We start from the raw sequence: 19,383 nt of genomic DNA, 5'->3' as shown, positions 1-19,383 counted from the left end.
TGCAGACCGTGTTCCCTAATATGGCCATAGCTCTATGCCATTTCCTTAACATTTCAGTCACCAACGCAAGTGGAGAGCAATCTTAAGGCGACACGGTGGCCCAGTGGTTAGCACTTTTGCCTCACAGCAAGAAAGTCCTGGGTTCGAACCCCCGGGGTTGTCCAACCTTGGGGGTCATCCTAAGTCATTCTCTGTGTGGAGTTTGTATGTTCTCCCCGTATCTGTGGTGGGTTTTCTCTGGGTGCTTCAGTTTCCTCCACCATAAAAAAAGAGACGTGCATATTAGGGTTAATTCACCTCCTGTCTGTGCCCCTGACCAAGGCAATGGAAAGAACTGGAGTTGGTCCCTGGGCACTGCATGGCGGCTGCCCACTGCTCCTAGCTACACAGAATGGATTAAATGCAGAGGAAGAATTTCCCCATGGGGATTAATAAAGTATATCATAATCATAATCCTTTGTTAAAAGTAGTCTGCCGTCAACTATGCAACAAGAAAGACTGAGCCACCTCACCCTAATCCATTGAGCGTCACATTATTTGGGCTGTGGATTTTAAAGACACAATCAAAGTGTTTATGATGAAGAAGGCCAGAAGAGAGCACTTCTGAAAGTAAGACAATACGCTCTTTTTCCCACGGTGTGCGTGCAGCTGCCACCATGGGCTATGCATCGCAAATTGTGGTCACTCACTCACTCATGGACGACCTGAGAAGGATGCTTAGTGGGGACATGTAGGAGGGCGCGCTTGCTACTACTCACACACAGCACAGGTGTGCTCAGGGTCTGGCCGTTTTCGTGCTTGTTATACCGGTTCTTTGCTTGTGATGTTTGCGGGCATTTAATTGAAATCAAGACTGATCTTGATGGCGGTGCGAATTCACGTTTGCAGCGGCCTCACCCAGTACCTGTTTGGGAAGATGGCGGCAGAACTTACATTTGCGGCGGCCTCACCCAGTACCGTCCATGCAGTGTCTTTGTCCACATCTGTCCATATCTTTGGTGGCTGGGAGAGCTGGCTCTGGATCAGCTGGGAGAGCTTGGTCTGCTGTGTCCTGTGGGCCCAGGGATCACGGCCCTGCCCGGAGCTGCACCCAAAGAGGAAACACCGAGGGCAGTCTGGCAGGATGTGGAAGCGGGGCAGGCTAAGCTAACTGCTAGCCCATGCAGACCGGCAGTTCCAATAACACCTTGATCGGTCTGGCGGCGGCCTGGCCTAGTGTTGACTGTGTTTTTGGTGTCATTGTGTGGAGTGCTGAGAGGTGTGTTGAAGATGTCTGGCTGGGAGAGCTGGCGTTGGATTGGCTGGGGGAGCCTGGTCTGTTGTGTCTGGTGGGCCCAGGGACCATGGCCCTACCTGGAGCTGTGCCCGAGGAGGAAACACCGGGGAGGAAATACCGAGGACTGTCTGGCAGGATGCAGAAGTGGGGCAGGCTAAGCTAACTGCTAGCCCATGCAGACCGGCAGTTCCGTCATCTAGGTGTTCGTTCTCTCGGACAGTTTTTTTTTTTTGATATATGTGTCTTGTAATTTTTAGATATGTGTTTCTGTCTTTGTGTTGCACTGCTGTGGGCTGGGGGAAACGATCATGAAGGGCTGCCAAGTTTCAACAAAAGTTAAGAGTGAGACTCTGGCGAGGGGACTTTTGCAGGCGACAAAAAAACTTGGCCTTTTTTAAGGTGGATTTAGAGGAATATCTGAACTTAAATTAACATTAGGATTAGACTGTTGTGATGTTGGCCTCCTCCTCATGCTCTCTCTCTTTATTCGGAATAGTGAACACATAAGAAATATTGTCAATTGCTAGAAAGAATAGAATACACAGAGTCCAAGCCTACATTAGAATTAGACTGTCGGATGTCATTATTCAGTCTTGTTCTGTCATTTGTATTCAGGGAGCTCCTCTCAACCCAATTATTTGTGCAACTTAAAAACCAGTTTCCTGCTGTTTTATATGGTGTTCATAATTGACCAGCATAAGTAGAAATGAAAACAATTGTAACAAGAAGAATTTAGACAAATAAAATAAATGTATTTATAAAATGTCAATGAATACAGAACCAGAACAATAATATAAAAAAATAGAATAAAGTGCATTTCTTTGTTTGTTCAGACCACAAGGCTCAAATTATGAATTCAAGCAGTTCCTTTAACCCTTGGGCACCCCTCCAGAAAATCATGACGTTTTACCCTCGGTGCTAAAAATGTTCAGTTCCTTAAAAGTGCTATAAAAATATTACACATTAATATTTTTTTTCACTTTCAATGCATTAAATCTTTTGACCAACTTCAATACTGATCATAACTATTAAATTTACATGTATTTCTTAAGTAATTTTAACCTTTTAATGCCTTTTTGGGAACATAAAACCACAATTATTTAATGAGAAAAACATGAAATATGACATATTTTCCATATACTAATTGTAAACTGGAATTTTTTGGGGGATGGGTGGCAACCCTAGTTAAACCCACCAAATGACATAATAGTCATTTCAACAAACATTGACATACCCAATCTCAAATGTTCTAACAGGCACAGACACTGAGCTAAGCTTCTGCTCTGGAAAGTTAAAAGTTTAGAATTTTAGATTTAGACTATTTGGCAAAATAAATCACATCCTGGTTTTTGTAAAAAAAATCATCACCTCATGTCAAGAACTAATAGATCAATTTCATTCAATAACACATTCAGAGATTTATCTGTGAACCAAGTATAATAGAAACCAAAAACAGGACATTCACCAAAAAGGAAGGTATTGTTCTACAGATTTCTGACAAGTGACTTTTCGAATATTTTCCTTTTTAACTGCAAGATATCACAGCAGCCTGTGTAACGTTACTCCTGCTCGGACTGAGTGACTATAACGCATTTTATTCTATAAAACTAACGTATTTACTATTTCGTATGATCAAAATGAAACGGTTACCTACCGTTTTCTTCTTTTTCTTCTTCTTCTTCTTCTTCTTCAGTGGGGTCTTCTTCTTGTGGAGCTCTTTTATTTTATTTTATTTTGTGGCGTTGACGCTATGACCCGCCCTACTCTGCCTCTGATTGGTTGATACTCGTAGTTGCCTTTCATTGATTGGGTTGGTTAGATTTAGGCATGAGGACTGATGATTGGCTAAGGTTAGGGTAAGAATATCTGGGTCAGCCAATCAGAGGCAGAATAGGGCGGGCTAACCCCGGAAAGGCAATGACGGACCCGGACTACGGCAAGCCGCAAGCAGCATAGCAAGTTGTGGAAATATTATATAGAGGTGAAGGGAAAACGTTTATGAGCGTCTGAAATAGCAAGTGTGGCGTGTGAGCGTGTGAAGAGACATAATTGCGTGACTCTCACTCCCAAAGGGTGAGACTTGGCAGCCCACTTTGCCATTTCAGAAATGGCAAAGTGTTCCTGAGTCCTAATCCTTCTTGTGTTGCAGCTGTGCACAGAGGCCTGCTTGGCTGATCACCCAGCTTTGCCTTGATTTGTTGTTGACATATTATCTCATATTGGTGAGTTTCATATTCTGCTTACTGATAAGTAGGAGATTTGGGATTTTATATCTGAACTGCCTAAAATGATGTTAAGGCACCAATGCACATGTGCATACTTCAACATCCATGACAAAGATGGACCAGTTAAGATGACGAAATGGCTGATCAGGATCATGTGATTAAATTCTGTTCACATCTCATTTAATTCCACAAATGCGTTTCCATCGCCCATTTTGTTTTGTTTTTGTTTTTTTCAAATTTGCTGTTTCCATTCAGCCATTCCCGAATCGAAGCATCATATTTTGCGTAACTGGCTTGATGGAAACGTGTGCAATTCACCTCCATTTCTAATTGCTTCTTTGGTCCCAGAGACAAGCAGTCTGTAGACTTTGCCAACAGATGATCACATGCCACAGGACCTGAAGCACAGAGGAATTAAAGAGTTGGTAGCAGTACAGCAGCAGTCCCAGAGCAAAAAATTGTTGAAAGCTTTTGGGGATTTTAAGTTCTTTGCTCAAAGGCACACAGTCATCAATGCAGCATCTTCATTAGTGATCTTAACAAAAAGGCACAGTCAAGAAATGGTTGCAAATTGTTTGCAACCGAACCAAATGGTTGCAAATTGTTTGTTTAACCAGCAGAGGTAGGCAAGGAAAGGCGAGGAAAGTTTATTTGTATAGCATATTTCATACACAAGGCCAGTTCAGTGCCTTACCTAGAGCATAAAAATACTTGGAATAGAAATAAAGAATAAGATTTCCAATTAGGATTTTAAAATACTTGCTTTATTGCTGGTAACCACAATGAATTTAGTGTCTGTTCAGTCCTCGGTTATGCTAAAGAATACTGTCATCTTTCTAATACCCTGCTAATCTGGCAGTTTTACATGACCTCGTGGAAACCCCACAGATGGTGACAATGAAGGATAAAACAAACGGATGGAAAAAAAATTGCAAATGCCTCATGGCTGAGCTGTGATCGGCAGCAAGTTAACACACTGGATCGTCCGTTCACAACAATACAGTCTACAACGGGTGCCGGTCCTTTTCCATACGCTCCCTATTACCACCAGTTTGCTGATTCTGCAGCCAGTGCATTTTGATCTGACCTACCGATCCATTTGTTCAAGTCTGCAAGCTGCGAGTTGTTCCTCCATCTTCAGAGATTCACACTCTACCTTTTTAAGCCAAGTCTCTGTGATATTGTGTTCTTGTTAAACGCCGTATATAATCGTAATCTTCTTAAGAATGGGATATATCAATGGACATTTATTAAGACTCTTTGGCCAGGATAGAAGTGGCATGATTTCTCTGTAGGGGATTCAGAATTGGTTTTCTGTCAGCTTTAATCGCTGCTACGACCATTTGTGTAGCGTTCAAGAGCCAAAATAACTGTTACACAACATATCCACACACAGAGTAGTGAACAACACACTGCTCATTTAACTAACTCTCTCTCTCTCTCTCTCTCTCTCTCTCTCTCTCTCTCTCTCTCTCTCTCTTGCTCTCCCTCTCTCTCCCTTGCTCTTGCTCTCCCTCTCGCTCTCTCTCTCCCTCCCTCCGCCAGTTGTTTGGGGCTTTGCTGCGAGGCTGCTGTGCTGACCTGTCCTACCTAAACCTGTCCAAGAATTCCTTCTCTCACAGGTGTGTGTTCACCTTCTACCGCTATGCTGGCTAAGTATAAAGCCTGGTAAAGCACAAAAAAAGCACACAAACAATACTAGATTTTCTTCTTTATTCTTCTGACTCAGCCAAACGGCTCTGGAGGATTTCCAGTCGGGGGTGAAATGCAGTGCAGAGCAAAGAGGCATCATTCATTTTCTCTCACAGTTTAGTGTGTCGCCCTGCACCTTACTAAAACAATTGCCGTGTGAGCTTGAGTGTGACTCGCCTCCCCCTTTTCTCATTTGTTCTGGCCTGCTCTCTCTCGCTTTCTCTCTCTCTCTCGCTTTGTGTGTGTATGTGTGTGTGTGTGTGTATGCCAGCCAAAGTGTGTGTTTCGAAACATGCACGTGTGTGTACAGCCGTGTTTACCTTGCTATCAGGCAGAGGTGGCCTTAGCTTTCATCATGCTGTGTCCCATAGGAGCCCAGGAGCTTCCCTGCTCAGCACATTAGATTACGGCGTAATGGAGGAAAAGTTGGTGAAAAATGAGACTGATTTTAGCAAGGAATTATTGTTCCAATCCTTGGGCTTCCATGCCAGCATCTCTCTCTCTCTCTCTCTCTCTCTCTCTCTCTCTCTCTCTCTCTCCACACCTCTCCCTCCCTCTTTTCTTATGGTATTCTGCTAGAATTGAAACCTCATTGTTGTAGTGCCCATTGGATACATAACTACCTGTCTTTTTTGGAAAAGTACATTTCATCTGCCTTTTTTCCTTCTGCTTTTCTGTTTACCTTATTACATCTGTTTTCTCACTCTCTGCTGATTTAGTTCTCTACCTCTCTCACCCACCAACCCATATATCCCTCTGTTCTTCTGCTCTCCATTTATCTCTGTCATCTTCAGGTTCCTTCCTACCTCTGTCTTCACCCATCTTTGTGCTCTTTTATTCCTTCCTCATCTGCTCTGAATTCTTATTCCCTTTTTTCTGCCTCCCTCTACCTCGCTATCTTTTCTTTCCTCCCTTTCTCTGTCCCACATCGCCTTGTTGCATCCCTCACCTCTACATTTCGTGATACACGTAAGCCGCCGATCATGCTACTAAATGAGGCTTAGAGCTCGCAGGTGTTGGTTAGAGGCTATGTGTTGTGACGTCAACATGACACCACAAAGATGAGCCAAGTTGATAACAACCAGCGGCTCCAATGCATGAATATGAAACTGCATACCAAAGCCCCCCACCACCACCACCATGTACACAAATACCACATACATGTACACGCATGTGCTGGTACTCAGCAAAGCAATGTAGAGATGTATGAATATATATATAGTTACACACACACATACACACACACACGCTGGTAGTGAGCAATTGCTGATGCAGCACTCTGGGGGAGGCAAGAGACAGAGCGAGAGAGAGAGAGAGACTGAGACACCGCTGGCCATGTTTTTATTACAGAAGTCATTCTTTATCTCTGATGTCTTGACGGGCAGTATGCTAATCATTACAAATGGGTTAAAGGACTGATGGGGTTCTGGACTGAGCACAGAAATTAGTTTGCAAAGCAGGCACCCACATGATGTCCTGATACCCCGCTCACACCAGAAAAAAATGGCAAAGCAAATCTTTTTTTGCGTGTGCTTGTGTTAAAGGAAGCCTGGTGACTGAAAACCACTAAACTTAGTTAAATTGATGAATGATAGTCATACCGAAGATGGTTTACCATAATAAGATGCACCACCTGCTATCTCTTCCATTGCTCTTCAATTTGCGAGCAGCCTCAACCCTAAAAGTGTAACCAGCATCTAAAATGAATGGATGAGATAGGGCTGAGACACAGCTGCATGGCTTAAAAATACATACTTTATGACTTACGACTTTGAAACTTTTTTCTTTCTTTTTTTAGGTTTTGCGAGGAACGTTATTCAAAAATGCTCGGGCTCCATTAATCAACAAGGCCACACAAGTCTCAACCTTGTACAATTTTTTTAGAGGCTAGCTTCTACGTTAGCTGGCTGTGATGGCTGAACTGGACACCATCAGAACCAGTGTTTGAAAATGTATATGTGTGTGACGCAATGACGTCACTTGTAGAATGGGGGCTAAAGCGTCATTTTTTTTTCAGGATTTCCTCCCCAATTGTACTTGGCCAATTACCCTATTTTCCAAGCCATCCCAGTCGCTGCTCCATGCCCTCTGCTAAGCTGGGAAGGGCTGCAGACTACCACATGCCTCCTCAGATTCATGTGGAGTCCCCAGCTGCTTCTTTTTACCTGACAGTGAGGAGTTTCGCCAGGGGGACGTAGTACGTGAGAGAATCACGCTATTTCCCCCAGTTCCCCCTCCCCCACCGAACAGGCGCCCCGACCGACCAGAGGAGGCGCTAGTGCAGCGACCAGGGCCTATACCCACATCTGGCTTCCCACCAGCAGACACAGCCAATTGTGTCTGTAGGGACGCTTGTCCAAGCCGGAAGTAACATGGGGATTTGAACCGGCAATCCCCGTGTTGGTAGGCAACGGAATAGACCGCTACGCTACCTAGACGCCCCAAGGCTAGCTTCTTTAACCTTGACACTAAATGACGCTAGCTTGCCATGTTGGCTGAACTGGACACCATCAGAACCAATGTTTCAAAATGTACGTGTGATGTGATTACGTCAGTTGTATACTGAGAGGATAAAGCATTTTCTAAAAACACTTCTTTCTAGTATGGACAGTCTTTATAGAAATGAGCAAATGTAAAAACACAATTCCATGAAATTGCGATGGTTTGTGATGTTTGACTATTTCTGCCACTGTTAATCCTGCTATGCTTACATCACTTGGTCCCAAGATCAGTCCAGCACATATAAATGGTTTTCTCACTTTTCAAATGGGAGCAAACCCATAAAAGTGGTATGGGGTTTAGTTTCTTCTTTTAAGTGATAGGATTTTTTTGTGACGTTTTATTATTCTCTTGACATTTATTTGAAAGTATGGAAATATGACTACCAATGTCTCTTTAAGTAGTACATGTGACGTGTCACTTTTTGTTGTCATATGATGGCAATGTCTGGTTATTGGTGGAAAAAGGAGAGCTCCGCAATGAAACAGTCCTCCCTCCACAGTCCAGACAGTCGAATGCACAAGTTCACAGTAAATAGATTTTGTAAGGATTTGCTCCGTCATCAAAACCAATGGCCAAGTTAGCCAGAAGGACAGCGGACACAAAAAAAAAGAGAGATCACACTGCTCGAAAAAGAAGTGTCAGGTTAGTTTTCTCTCCTAAACGATCATTTCCTCTTAAAACATGGATTCCTCCTCCCTCTCCTCTGCTCTCATCCCTTTCTCCTGCTTAGGTGGACTCTCCTCCCTAAAGTTCCTCCATTGTGATGAAGTATTTGAGCATGGATCTGAAATAGCTATTTGGGTGCTCTCGCAAGTTCTCAACACATTTAAGAACTCATGTATTACAACTATCCTATCTGTGCTCGTACAAGTCCCTCATCTGCTGTAACTCTGAGAACTTTGATTAATTGCGTTTGTATGGTGCTTTTCTAGCCACTCAAAAAATGCTTTTAAACACACACGCACGCACACGAATACAAAAAATCCCTCCAAGAGACAGGGACATATTGTCTCTGTCTCTGTTATCTCTCTTTGCATCGATCTCGATCTCATCTATCCTCTCTAATGCCATCTCTCTTTATCGCTCTCTGTATCACTGTCTGTCTCTTGTCTGTCTGTCTGTCTGCCATGAGGAATGCATTTGCCTCTGGGATACTCTGGTTGCAGTAATTACTGTCAGACCCACCTTTTAATTTTATATAGTTAATAAGATACTGACACTAAATGTCAAAGTCAGAATCTATCTCTAACTCATGAATACATAATACACAGCATGCTTACGGGGGCTGGGACGATGTACTTTTCTCCTGATTCGATACTGTCATGATACATGATTCGATATGCATTGCGATTCTTGAGTATTGTGATTCTACAATTATTGCTAATGGATATTACGATTTCTTGTGATTTGTTTGTTTGTTTTTGTTTTTTATTTTAGACCCCCCCCCCATTGTACTCAGCCAATTACCCCACTCTGAGCCGTTCTGGTTGCTGCTCCCCCCCCCCCTGCCAATCAGTGGAGGGCTGCAGACTACCACATGCCTCCACCGATACATGTGGAGTCACCAGCCGCTTCTTTTCACCCGACAGTGAGGAGTTTCACCAGGGGGACGTAGCGCGTGGGAGGATCACGCTATTCCCCCCAGTTCCCCCTCCCCCCTGAATAGGCGCCCCGACCAACCAGAGGAGGCACTAGTGCAGCGACCAAGACACATACCCACATCCGGCTTCCCACCCACGGACATGGCCCATTGTGGTTGTAGAGTGTTTGCTTTTTTAACACTAGACTATGGGAAAATGTTGAATTATAAACTTCTCGAAACTGTATATCATGAACAATGCACATCACATGTCAGTCAGGCTTTCTGGATTTTATTTCAGCTGCAACATCGCTCTCCTGAAAATAAAGTGGTAAATAATATACGTTTTGAAGCGAAGTGCTCCATTCAGCTGGCCCTGCTCATCAAGCTAGTGCCCTAAGAAAATAATAAATACAATAAATTCTTAGACCAAAATCAGTAGAGCCCCTGAAAATTGCACACAGCGCAAATGTGGGCCTTTAGACTTCACAGATGGGCAGCATGATCCAGAAAGGGCCGGCGTGTGTCCAGGTCTTTGTTCCAACCAAGCAAATACACACCTGAGTCTACAAATCAAGGTCCTTAGCAAAGACTGTTGGTTGACAAATAGAATCAGATGTGTAACTGCTTGGTTGGAACAAAGACCTGGACCCACATCGGCCCTTTCTGGATCATGTTGCCCATCCCTGCTAGATTAACATTCTTCACATAGGAGGTTGAACTTGAAAATTGTCTTTTACTGATTCGGAATCAAAAAATTTATTTCAAAAAATCATTAAAAAAAAAAGAATCACAATGCTTCAGTGAATCAATTTTTTTCTCTCCCACCCCTAACGCTTACCGCTTACAAAACAAATCTCTCTCTCTCTCTCTCTCTCTCTCTCTCTCTCTCTCTCTCTTCTCTCTCTCTCTCTCTCTCTCTCTCTCTCTCTCTCTCTCTCACACACACACACACACCATGCCTGTTCCTATTGTTTTTCAGTCGCACACTTTGTCTCTCCCAGTCAGCCTCACAGCTTCCTTATCTCGTCTCGCTCAGGCTCACTCATTTATTCCGTCATCTTGTTCTTGTTCTCTCACTTCCTTGCTCAATCTGTAATGTTGTTTTTTTCTTTGTCTTACTGACTCCAGGATACTAACACCCCCTGCCTCCCCTTTGTGTTCAGCAATGAATCCCACTCCACTGTGTGTCCAATCTCCCACCTTTTTCAGTCTTTCTTCCGTCTTTCTTTCGTTCAGGAAAGCGAGGGATTCTCTGCCGACCTTCCGCCAGTTCTTCAGCTCAGCATTCAGTCTCACCCACGTCAGCCTCGCCTCCATGAAGGTGCCCCCGGACTCTCTGAGGTGAGCATACGTCACGTCATCATCAAGGTGTCTGCAGGTTTTCATTTCCCGCCAAACACCAAACCAGCCTATTTCTACTAGTTGGCAACATGGTGAACTTAGTTAGGCCTGTATGATCAGCCCGGTGTAATGTGCGTTTGAATGAAAACCTGTTTTTACACTGGACTTCACAAACTGACATAAGGGCAGTGTTTGAATACTATGTACTAGTACTTTTCCCTTTTGTATCTGTCCAAGTCAGAGAGTACTGCTGGCGTTGTGTGTGGCTGCTGCTTCTCCCTCTCGTAGTCCCCTTCCACCCCTCTATGTCTGTGTTATGTTTATCTGTCGTCTTGTTTCACCCTGTTTATTGTAAAGCGACTTTGAGTATTAGAAAAGTGCTATATAATTTTAACTTATTATTATTATTATTATTATTATTATTATTATTACTACATACCAATAGTATATACTGTGTAACAACAGTACTGCATACTGTGTAGTACATACTATTCATCAAAATAGGTCTAGTATGCAGCGTGATTGTATTATTACTATTGTCAATCAGCCAGCAGAAGTGATGGCGAGTGGATATGGCTCATGCAACCTTAATCTCCATGGTAACCGTGTAAAGTCACCATTTTTTGGAATGGTGTTTAGTGGATTCGTATTAGATTTTTTTTGGGCTACAATATCATATCCTGGCATCTTTAGTGGGAGATTTTTTTCATACTTAGAACATTTTAATCTGATCTCGTAAAAATGGGCGCTAATATGGACTATGCAAGTAGTACGGGTAAGGGGCGTCCGGGTGACGTTGGTAGGCCTACCAACACGGCAATCATAGGTTCAAATCCTTGTGTTAACTCCGGCTTGGTCGGGCGTCCCTACAGACACAATTGGCCATGCCTGCAGGTGGGAAGCCGGATGTGGGTATGTGTCCTGGTCGCTGCACTAGCGCCTCCTCTGGCTGGTCAGGGCACCTGTTCGGGGGGGTGGGGGGGGGGGACTAGGGAGGAATAGCGTGATCCTCCCATGCGCTACGTCCCCCTGGCGAAACTCCTCACTGTCAGGTGAAAAGAAGTGGCTGGGAACTCCACATGTATCGGAGGAGACATGTGGTAGTCTACAGCCCTCCCCCGGATCGGCAGAGGGGCTGGAGCAGCGACCAGCACGGCTCAGAGAGTGGGGTAATTGGCTGGGTACAATTGAGGAGAGAGAAAAAAAAGGGGGGGGGGGTCCAGAAAAAAAAAGTAGTATGGGTAATTTCAGACACAGCCTTCATTTCAGTGGGGGCTGCAGCTCCTCCAAAAATGTTTTTGAGTGCATCTTAAAATATATCCTGTTGTAAGACATTAAAGATTTTGCTCTTTTTTTTTCAATGAAATTGCAATCTTCATTGGTAAGAAAATTGGCAAAAATATATTTCTTTCGCACCCCCACCAGTATTTTTTTTCTTAGCCTGTCCCTCATATTCTATCACTTGATAATACCCATGTGGTTTTATTTGAGGTAGGATTTCACAGAAATGTCATGGACAGATGCAAGTCAGACGTTCTCTGCCACCTTTAACATGCTCAAACAAAAAGTGTTTAAGTGTTTCTGGCTGCTTGTCTGGGTTATCGGTCAGCTTAAAACATAATCCAGACAAGCTCATCTTTGCTCAGTTTGGCATCTGTTTTGCCATCAGTAGTAGACCTACATCCAATTACAAACTTACGACAGTGATCCTGTATCCTTCTGTTCACAACAAAGTCATGTGACCACTGTTAAGGAGTGTGTGTGTGTGTGTGTGTGTGTGTGTGTGTGTGTGTGTGTGTGTGTACATGAGGCAACATATGGCAAATGCACTGAAAAGCTTTCAAAATGTACAACTCTTTAATGATTAAAGACACACAATTTTGTAAAATATAGTTGTGCTTAACATCACTGACACTATAATGTGTCTATTAAACTACTGGTGTGAAACCTCTTCATTTTAAAGAAGGGAAATGACATTAAATGACAGAATCGTCAATTTACATGGTCCCAGGTCATTCCCACTCTTTGGGTTGATTTGTCTCATTTAGTCTGGGGAAGTTACTGATGGATTTAACTACTAATTATTTTACAAGACTGTCGAGCTCCAACAGTGAGTTTGAAAAGGTTGTTCAGGGGGGCATCCGGGTAGCGTGGCTGTCTATTCCGTTGCCTACCAACATGGGATCACCGGTTCGAATCCCCGTGTTACCTCCGGCTTGGTCAGGCGTCCCTACAGACACAATTGGCTGTGTCTGTGGGTGGGAAGCCAGATGTGGGTATGTGTCCTGGTCGCTGCACTAGCCCCTCCTCTGGTCAGTCGGGGTGCCTGTTCAGGGAGAGGGGGAACTGGAGGGGAATAGCGTGATCCTCCCACGCGCTACATCCCCCTGGTGAAACTCCTCACTGTCCGGTGAAAAGAAGCGGCTGGTGGCTTCACATGTATCGGAGGAGGCATGTGGTAGTCTGCAGCCTTCCCCGGATCAGCAGAGGGGGTGAACCAATGACCGGGATGGCTCGGAAGAGTGGGGTAATTGGGAGGGATACAACTGGGGAGAAAAGGGGGGGGGGGGAGAAAAAAAAGGTTGTTCAGGTCTTCACTTTGGTGCAGTTTAACTCGTTTTAGTTCAGCTGTAGCACTGCACCACACCGATGCTTCAGCTGGCCACTTGTGTTAAAAATGAACACACTCGTGATGTTGTTATGATTATCATAGGGTTTAAAAGCACCTGAGCTTAAAAGAGGAGTGTTGTGGAGGAGAAGCCACATGTTATTGAGGCTTACTGCTACCTGGCCATTTCTCAGCTATGGTGAAGTGGTTTCTGGTGTTGAAGTGACATCAGTCTATGTAGTTAAAAGGAACTTGAAAATTAACCCTTTATCCAACATGAAATATGAAAAGCATCATTGTCAGAGGGTGATGCATTCATTTTCTAGTTATCGATCAGATTTTTGCTCAGGACACCTGCATGGTGTTCTCTAGTAGAGTCGTATAATGTTTAATATCATGCATGTTTGTATGTAGTATGTGGTGGTATCTGTGCAACTGTGTCTGACTCTACCGAGGTATATACAGTGCATCCGGAAAGTATTCACACCCCTTCACTTTCCCCACATTTTGCTAAGTTACAGCCTTATTCCCAAATGGATTAAATTCATTTTTTTTCTCATCACTCTACACAAAATACACCATAATGACAAAGTAAAAAAGGTTTGGTAGAGAATTTTGCAAATATATTAAAAACAAAAAACTGAAATATTGCATGTACCGCTGTATTCTACTGCGTTTAACATCCTTTGCTATGACACTCAAAATTGAGCTCAGGTTCATTGTTTTTCCACTGATCATCCTTGAGATGTTTCTACATCTTGATTGGAGTCCACCTCTAGTAAATTAGATTGATTGGACATGATTTGGATAGGCACACACCTGTCTATATAAGGTCCCACTGTTGACAGTGCATGTCAGAGCAGAAACCAAGCCATGAAGTCAAAGGAATTGTCTGTGGACCTCCGAGACGGGATTGTATCGAGGCACAGATCTGGGGAAGGGTACAAAAACATTTCTACAGCTTTGAAGGTCCCGAAGAGCACAGTGGCCGCCATCATTCGTAAATGGAAGAAGTTTGGATCTACCAGGACTCTTCCTAGAGCTGGCCGCCCAGCCAAACTGAGCAATCGGGGGAGAAGGGCCTTGGTCAGGGAGGTGACCAAGAACCCGATGGTCACTCTGACAGAGCTCCAGCATTCCTCTGTGGAGATGGGAGAACCTTCCAGAAGGACAACCATCTCTACAGCACTCCACCAATCAGGCCTTTATGGTAGAGTGGCCAGACGGAAGCCTCTGCTCAGTAAAAGGCACATGACAGCCCGCTTGGAGTTTGCCAGAAAGCACCTAAAGGACTTTCAGACCATGAGAAACAAGATTATCTGGTCTGATGAAACCGAGATTGAACTCTTTGGCCTGAATGCCAAATGTCACGTCTGGAGGAAACCAGGCACCTCTCATCACCTTGCTAATACCATCCCTACAGTGAAGCATGGTGGTGGCAGCATCATGCTGTGGGGATGTTTTTCAGTGGCAGGAACTGGGAGACTAGTCAGGATCGAGGGAAAGATGAATGGAGCAAAGTACAGAGAGATCCTTGATGAAAACCTGCTCCAGAGCGCTCAGGACCTCAGACTGGGGCGAAGGTTTACCTTTCAACACGACAACGACCCTAAGCACACAGCCAAGACAACGAAGGAGTGGCTTCGGGACAAGTCTGTGAATGTCCTTGAGTGGCCCAGCCAGAACCCAGACTTGAACCCCAATGAACATCTATGGAAAGACCTCAAAATAGCTGTGCAGCGACACTCCCCATCTAACTTTACAGAGCTCGAGAGGATCTGCAGAGAAGAATGGGAGAAATACCCCAAATATAGGTGTGCCAAGCTTGTAGCTTCATACCCAAGAAGACTTGAGGCTGTAATCGTTGCCAAGGGTGCCTCAACCAAGTACTGAGTGAAGGGTGTGAATACATATGTACATGCAATATTTCAGTTTTTTATTTTTAATAAATTTACAAACATTTCTACAAAACCTTTTTCGCCTTGTCATTATGGGGTATTGTGTGTAGATTGATGAGAAAAAAAGGAATTTAATCTATTTTGGAATAAGGCTGTAACATAACAAAATGTGGGGAAAGTGAAGGGGTGTGAATACTTTCCGGATGCACTGTATGTAAGTGTGGATGAGGGTGAACTTGTATTTGGATCTTTGGAGGTGGATTTGTGTTTTGCTTTGGCAGCAAATCGCCTCCAGTAGAACAATAAAGAAACTATCGGTCTATTGAGAACAGTCTCTCTGACAGGCGAGCAGCTAGCTGTTAGTCTCGCACAAACAAAGCTTGCCATCCATAGCCATCTAAACAAAGGAAGACAATCTGATTGCATAGTGCATGACAGCTCTCAGCCGAAATGGACCGACTGGGCTCCAGACGTAGCACGTCTTCATTTCTTTTACGGTGCCTAAATTGGTAATTTCCTCCTTCAGAGTATACATAATCTCTGAAATCGCCTTTTCTGTCAACAGCAATTTTTCTGACGTGTGTGTGTGTGTGTGTGTGTGTGTGTGTGTGTGTGTGTGTGTGTGTGTGTGTGTGTGTGTGTGTGTGTGTGTGTGTGTGTGTGTGTGTGTGTGTCCAAAATGCATCCACCCCACTTGAATAAATATCGAAGCTAGGCTGTGATGTGAAATTCGGTGGAGATGTAGTGTGCTTTAAGCTACTTTTCTCAAAAGATGACCGTGAAACAGTGTGGTGTGAAGAGGACTTGTCTCTGGGGGGGGGGGGGTGTAATTGGATTCATGGGGGACTAATTTCTCCTTTCTTTTTGTTTCTCGTCTTTTATTTCTTACCCCTTTCTCCTCGCTGATGTCCATCAACTGCTCTCTGTTCATCCCCCTTTTTATCCTCTCGTCTAAAATTCTGCTGCTGTCTCTTTTTTTCTTTAATCCTCAACTTTCTCTCTCATCTCTCTGCTTTTACTGTGCTCATTACGCTTTCATTACCCCTCCTCTGTTTCCATGTTATTTTCTGTCTTTCTAACCCCTTCTTTTTCCCTTCTTCTCTCCTGTTCCTCCTCCAACCTCTCTGTGTTGTGCTGCAGAGCTCTGTTCCTGGGTCTGTCCAACAACCCCCATATCACTGATCTACATCTGGACATCAGCGGCTGTGAGGTAACCTCCCTCCATCCATAGCTGTGTCTGATAGTGCCATTGCTTGTATTATGTTCTTAAACACCTCATGCTGTCAATTTCTCTTTTTCTTTACTGTGTCTCTTTTGCTCCCCCCCAATTTGTCTCCATTATTTTATTCTATTTTTTCCATCTCTGTCCGTAGCTGAGGTCAGCGGGTGCCGGGGTGATTCAGGAGCTGTTTCCTCGGGTGTCCTGTGTAGGAACCCTGGACATCTCTGATAATGGTGGCACACACACACACACACACACACACACACACACACACACACACACACACACACACACACACACACACACAGAAATTCAGCTTACCACCCACAAAAAAAATTGATTTAACATTTCACACAAAGCAATATCAATTCACTGATACAAGTATAAATATTTAGTCTTCAACTCACGGCCACTAATGTCACTTTTGGTTCAGTGTTTTTCCAATTTAATTGATAGGACAGACCCCTTGAGTAATGCAACCATAGAAAGGATAACACTACATTCAGTATTCATTTTATATTCCAGTTTAACAGCTAATTACTAATTATCCCCGTTAGGGACCGCGGAATGCATTTCGAATTGCCCCCCCCCCCCCCCACACACACACACCATCATCATCACTGGCAGTTGCTCGGGGTCGAGTATGACCGTCCTCCCTCTGGGTCCTCAGATGGTCGTAGAGGCTGATCCTGGAGCAGCATAATGATAATAATACATCTTATTTGTGGGTTATGCTGAATATGGAGCTGCCAGAGAAGAGGAAAAGAGGAAGGCCAAAGAGGAGGTTTATGGATGTGGTGAGAGAGACGTGCAGGTGGCTGGTGTGACAGAGGAAGACGCAGAAGACAGGAAGAAATGGAAACTGGTGATTCGCTGTGGTGACCCCTAACAGGAGCAGCCGAAAGTAGTAGTAGCAGCAGCAGCAGTATTTTATTTGTGGGTGCCTTTCAGAGCACTCAAGGACACCTTACAGAACACAGTTCGAAAACAAGCAGCACTATATCAGACAGCATAAAATCAAAACAAAGCCGGGTAGACAATGAAAAGTTAATACAACAGCTAAGTATAAAATCCTCATCTGCACAAAACTCAATGAAACATGGGAGTATAATGGGAGGACGCCTGCGCATGATAGCTTTTTACGTGGAGTGGCTGATGTGCCTGCAGCCACCACGCTATCCTTGGCAGGGGGTGGCCAGAGTCCAATGGCATGCAGAACCAAGATGATGGAGGACCATCCTTTGCTGCAGCCTTCATTCGCCTTCACTGTCGTTGTGACCTGGAGACATCTTACGGCAGTTCCACTGTTGAGGTCTTTGTTGGGTTGCATTTCATCTGGAACCTCCCTTGACCTACCCGCCTTGGGTGACTCTACCAGAAGCCAAGCTCCGGACGGCATAGCTCTTAAGATCATTAGTACACACAAGCCTCTCCACCATGGCAAGGTGGCGATCCACACACACACTCACACATTCCCTCACTCCCTGATTTAGAACTGACTTGACTTCCGGAGCCACTTTAACGATCGTTAGGATATTACAGCTAACACATTATTAAGAGACTAAAGAATACATCCTATCGTATATGTCTCGTTGCATGCTCAATAATCCAGGTAAGAAAATCAAAGGTGGTTGAATCAGTTTATGTGGATACAATGTTTATTGACAGATACATTTCATCACTGTCAGTTGAGTAATGAAAGGTATCTGTTAATAAATGTTGTATCCAGATGAACTGATTCAACCTTCTTTGATTGGTCCTATCGTATAGAATTTAAAAACAAGTGTCAAACTCACCACCGCTCTTTAAATGTCGCCGAAGAACTGTCTCCGTCTGTCGTTGCGCTGGATCCCTGTCCCTGGCGATCCCCAAAATATCCACTGTAGCCGAAAAATCCCTGACAGTGCTCCCCTTTCCAACTTTGATCAGCATTGCCCGGTGTTTCAATTCAGTAAAAACTAACTAGATAACTAATGAGTGAAGCGGTGTGTGAAAACTCGATTCGCGGCACATAACACAATTAGCCAATACATTTTTAGATAACAGAATGTACTGCTTTCTGATAGGCTGTGTGGGGGAACACAGGGAAGCAGTGTGCGATATAATATATGTGGCTAGAGGTGGATTCTAATTTTTTTCCATGTTTGATGTTCAAAGTAGGTAGTGCTCTACCAGTCCATGATCGCTGTAGCACAAAGGATTCATAATACTTCAGTCGAATCAGTCAGTTGGACTGATTCAACTTTCTGTAATTTCCTTACCTGCATTATTGAGCATGCGTAAAGACATATCCCACACAATGTCTGATGTAGATTATATTTAACATCACATTATGACAGGGAAGCAAACTCATCATCAACAGTTCCGTAACCTATGGAGGTCATATGGGCACAGCTTATGCCTCAACAAGAGGTTGAATCATCATTGTGTTTCGGTAGGGGGAGTACCTGGTGGTCCCTATCTCCTCTCCAGGTGTGGATGGCCGTTGGTTCACAGAGGAACCCATCCGCCCTTTTACAGGTTTTGTTTTTAGTCCTACTAGGTGTCCACACACCCTCCTCACAACAACCCAAGGGTTGAAGTGGAGGTGCCGGTTTAGTCGCCGACGACCCGACAGTTGCAGTTTAACGTCATACCCAGGACTGACTGAAGCAAACTAGAGATATAGAAAAGCCCCAATTTTACTTGTATATCTGAGTAATAAACAGTCATCATAGTTCAGTTCCATCTATTTTACATGTATATTACTTGGTTATTTATGTGTAATGAATGGTCTGTAATTTAAAGGGCTAGCTTACCCCCTTCACCAACAAATTGTCTTTGACATAAACACCATGCTTAACACTGACTGACAATCTTGGTAAACTTGCTCAAACTCATCAATCATGTCATCCGAAAATGACGTCAGATCGCCCGCAGACATCACTTAGTGATTAGTTTTTGAAAATCAACCCCACCATCTCCACAAGAAGGTACACCGAAAACAGCGACCCAGGGGGCAGTTTCACGCATGTTAATGAAACAGCCATTCAGTCTG

General features: G+C 44.0%; 1 protein-coding gene across 1 annotated transcript in view; it reads left to right on the top strand.

Moving 5' to 3' along the window:
• carmil3 (capping protein regulator and myosin 1 linker 3) overlaps positions 1-19,383 on the top strand; it is a 130,098-nt gene that overhangs the window by 65,888 nt on the left and 44,827 nt on the right. Inside the window, exons 15-18 of the mRNA XM_056293867.1 lie at positions 5,047-5,123; positions 10,514-10,618; positions 16,265-16,334; positions 16,498-16,579. Of these exons, the coding sequence (XP_056149842.1) occupies positions 5,047-5,123; positions 10,514-10,618; positions 16,265-16,334; positions 16,498-16,579 (334 nt within the window). The remainder of the gene's footprint in view (positions 1-5,046; positions 5,124-10,513; positions 10,619-16,264; positions 16,335-16,497; positions 16,580-19,383) is intronic.

This window comes from Lampris incognitus, chromosome 14 (assembly GCF_029633865.1).
Source record: "Lampris incognitus isolate fLamInc1 chromosome 14, fLamInc1.hap2, whole genome shotgun sequence".
Classification (NCBI taxonomy): Eukaryota; Metazoa; Chordata; class Actinopteri; order Lampriformes; family Lampridae; genus Lampris; species Lampris incognitus.
Note: the sequence above shows the minus strand (reverse complement) of the source record. Positions and strands in the feature narration are given on the sequence as shown.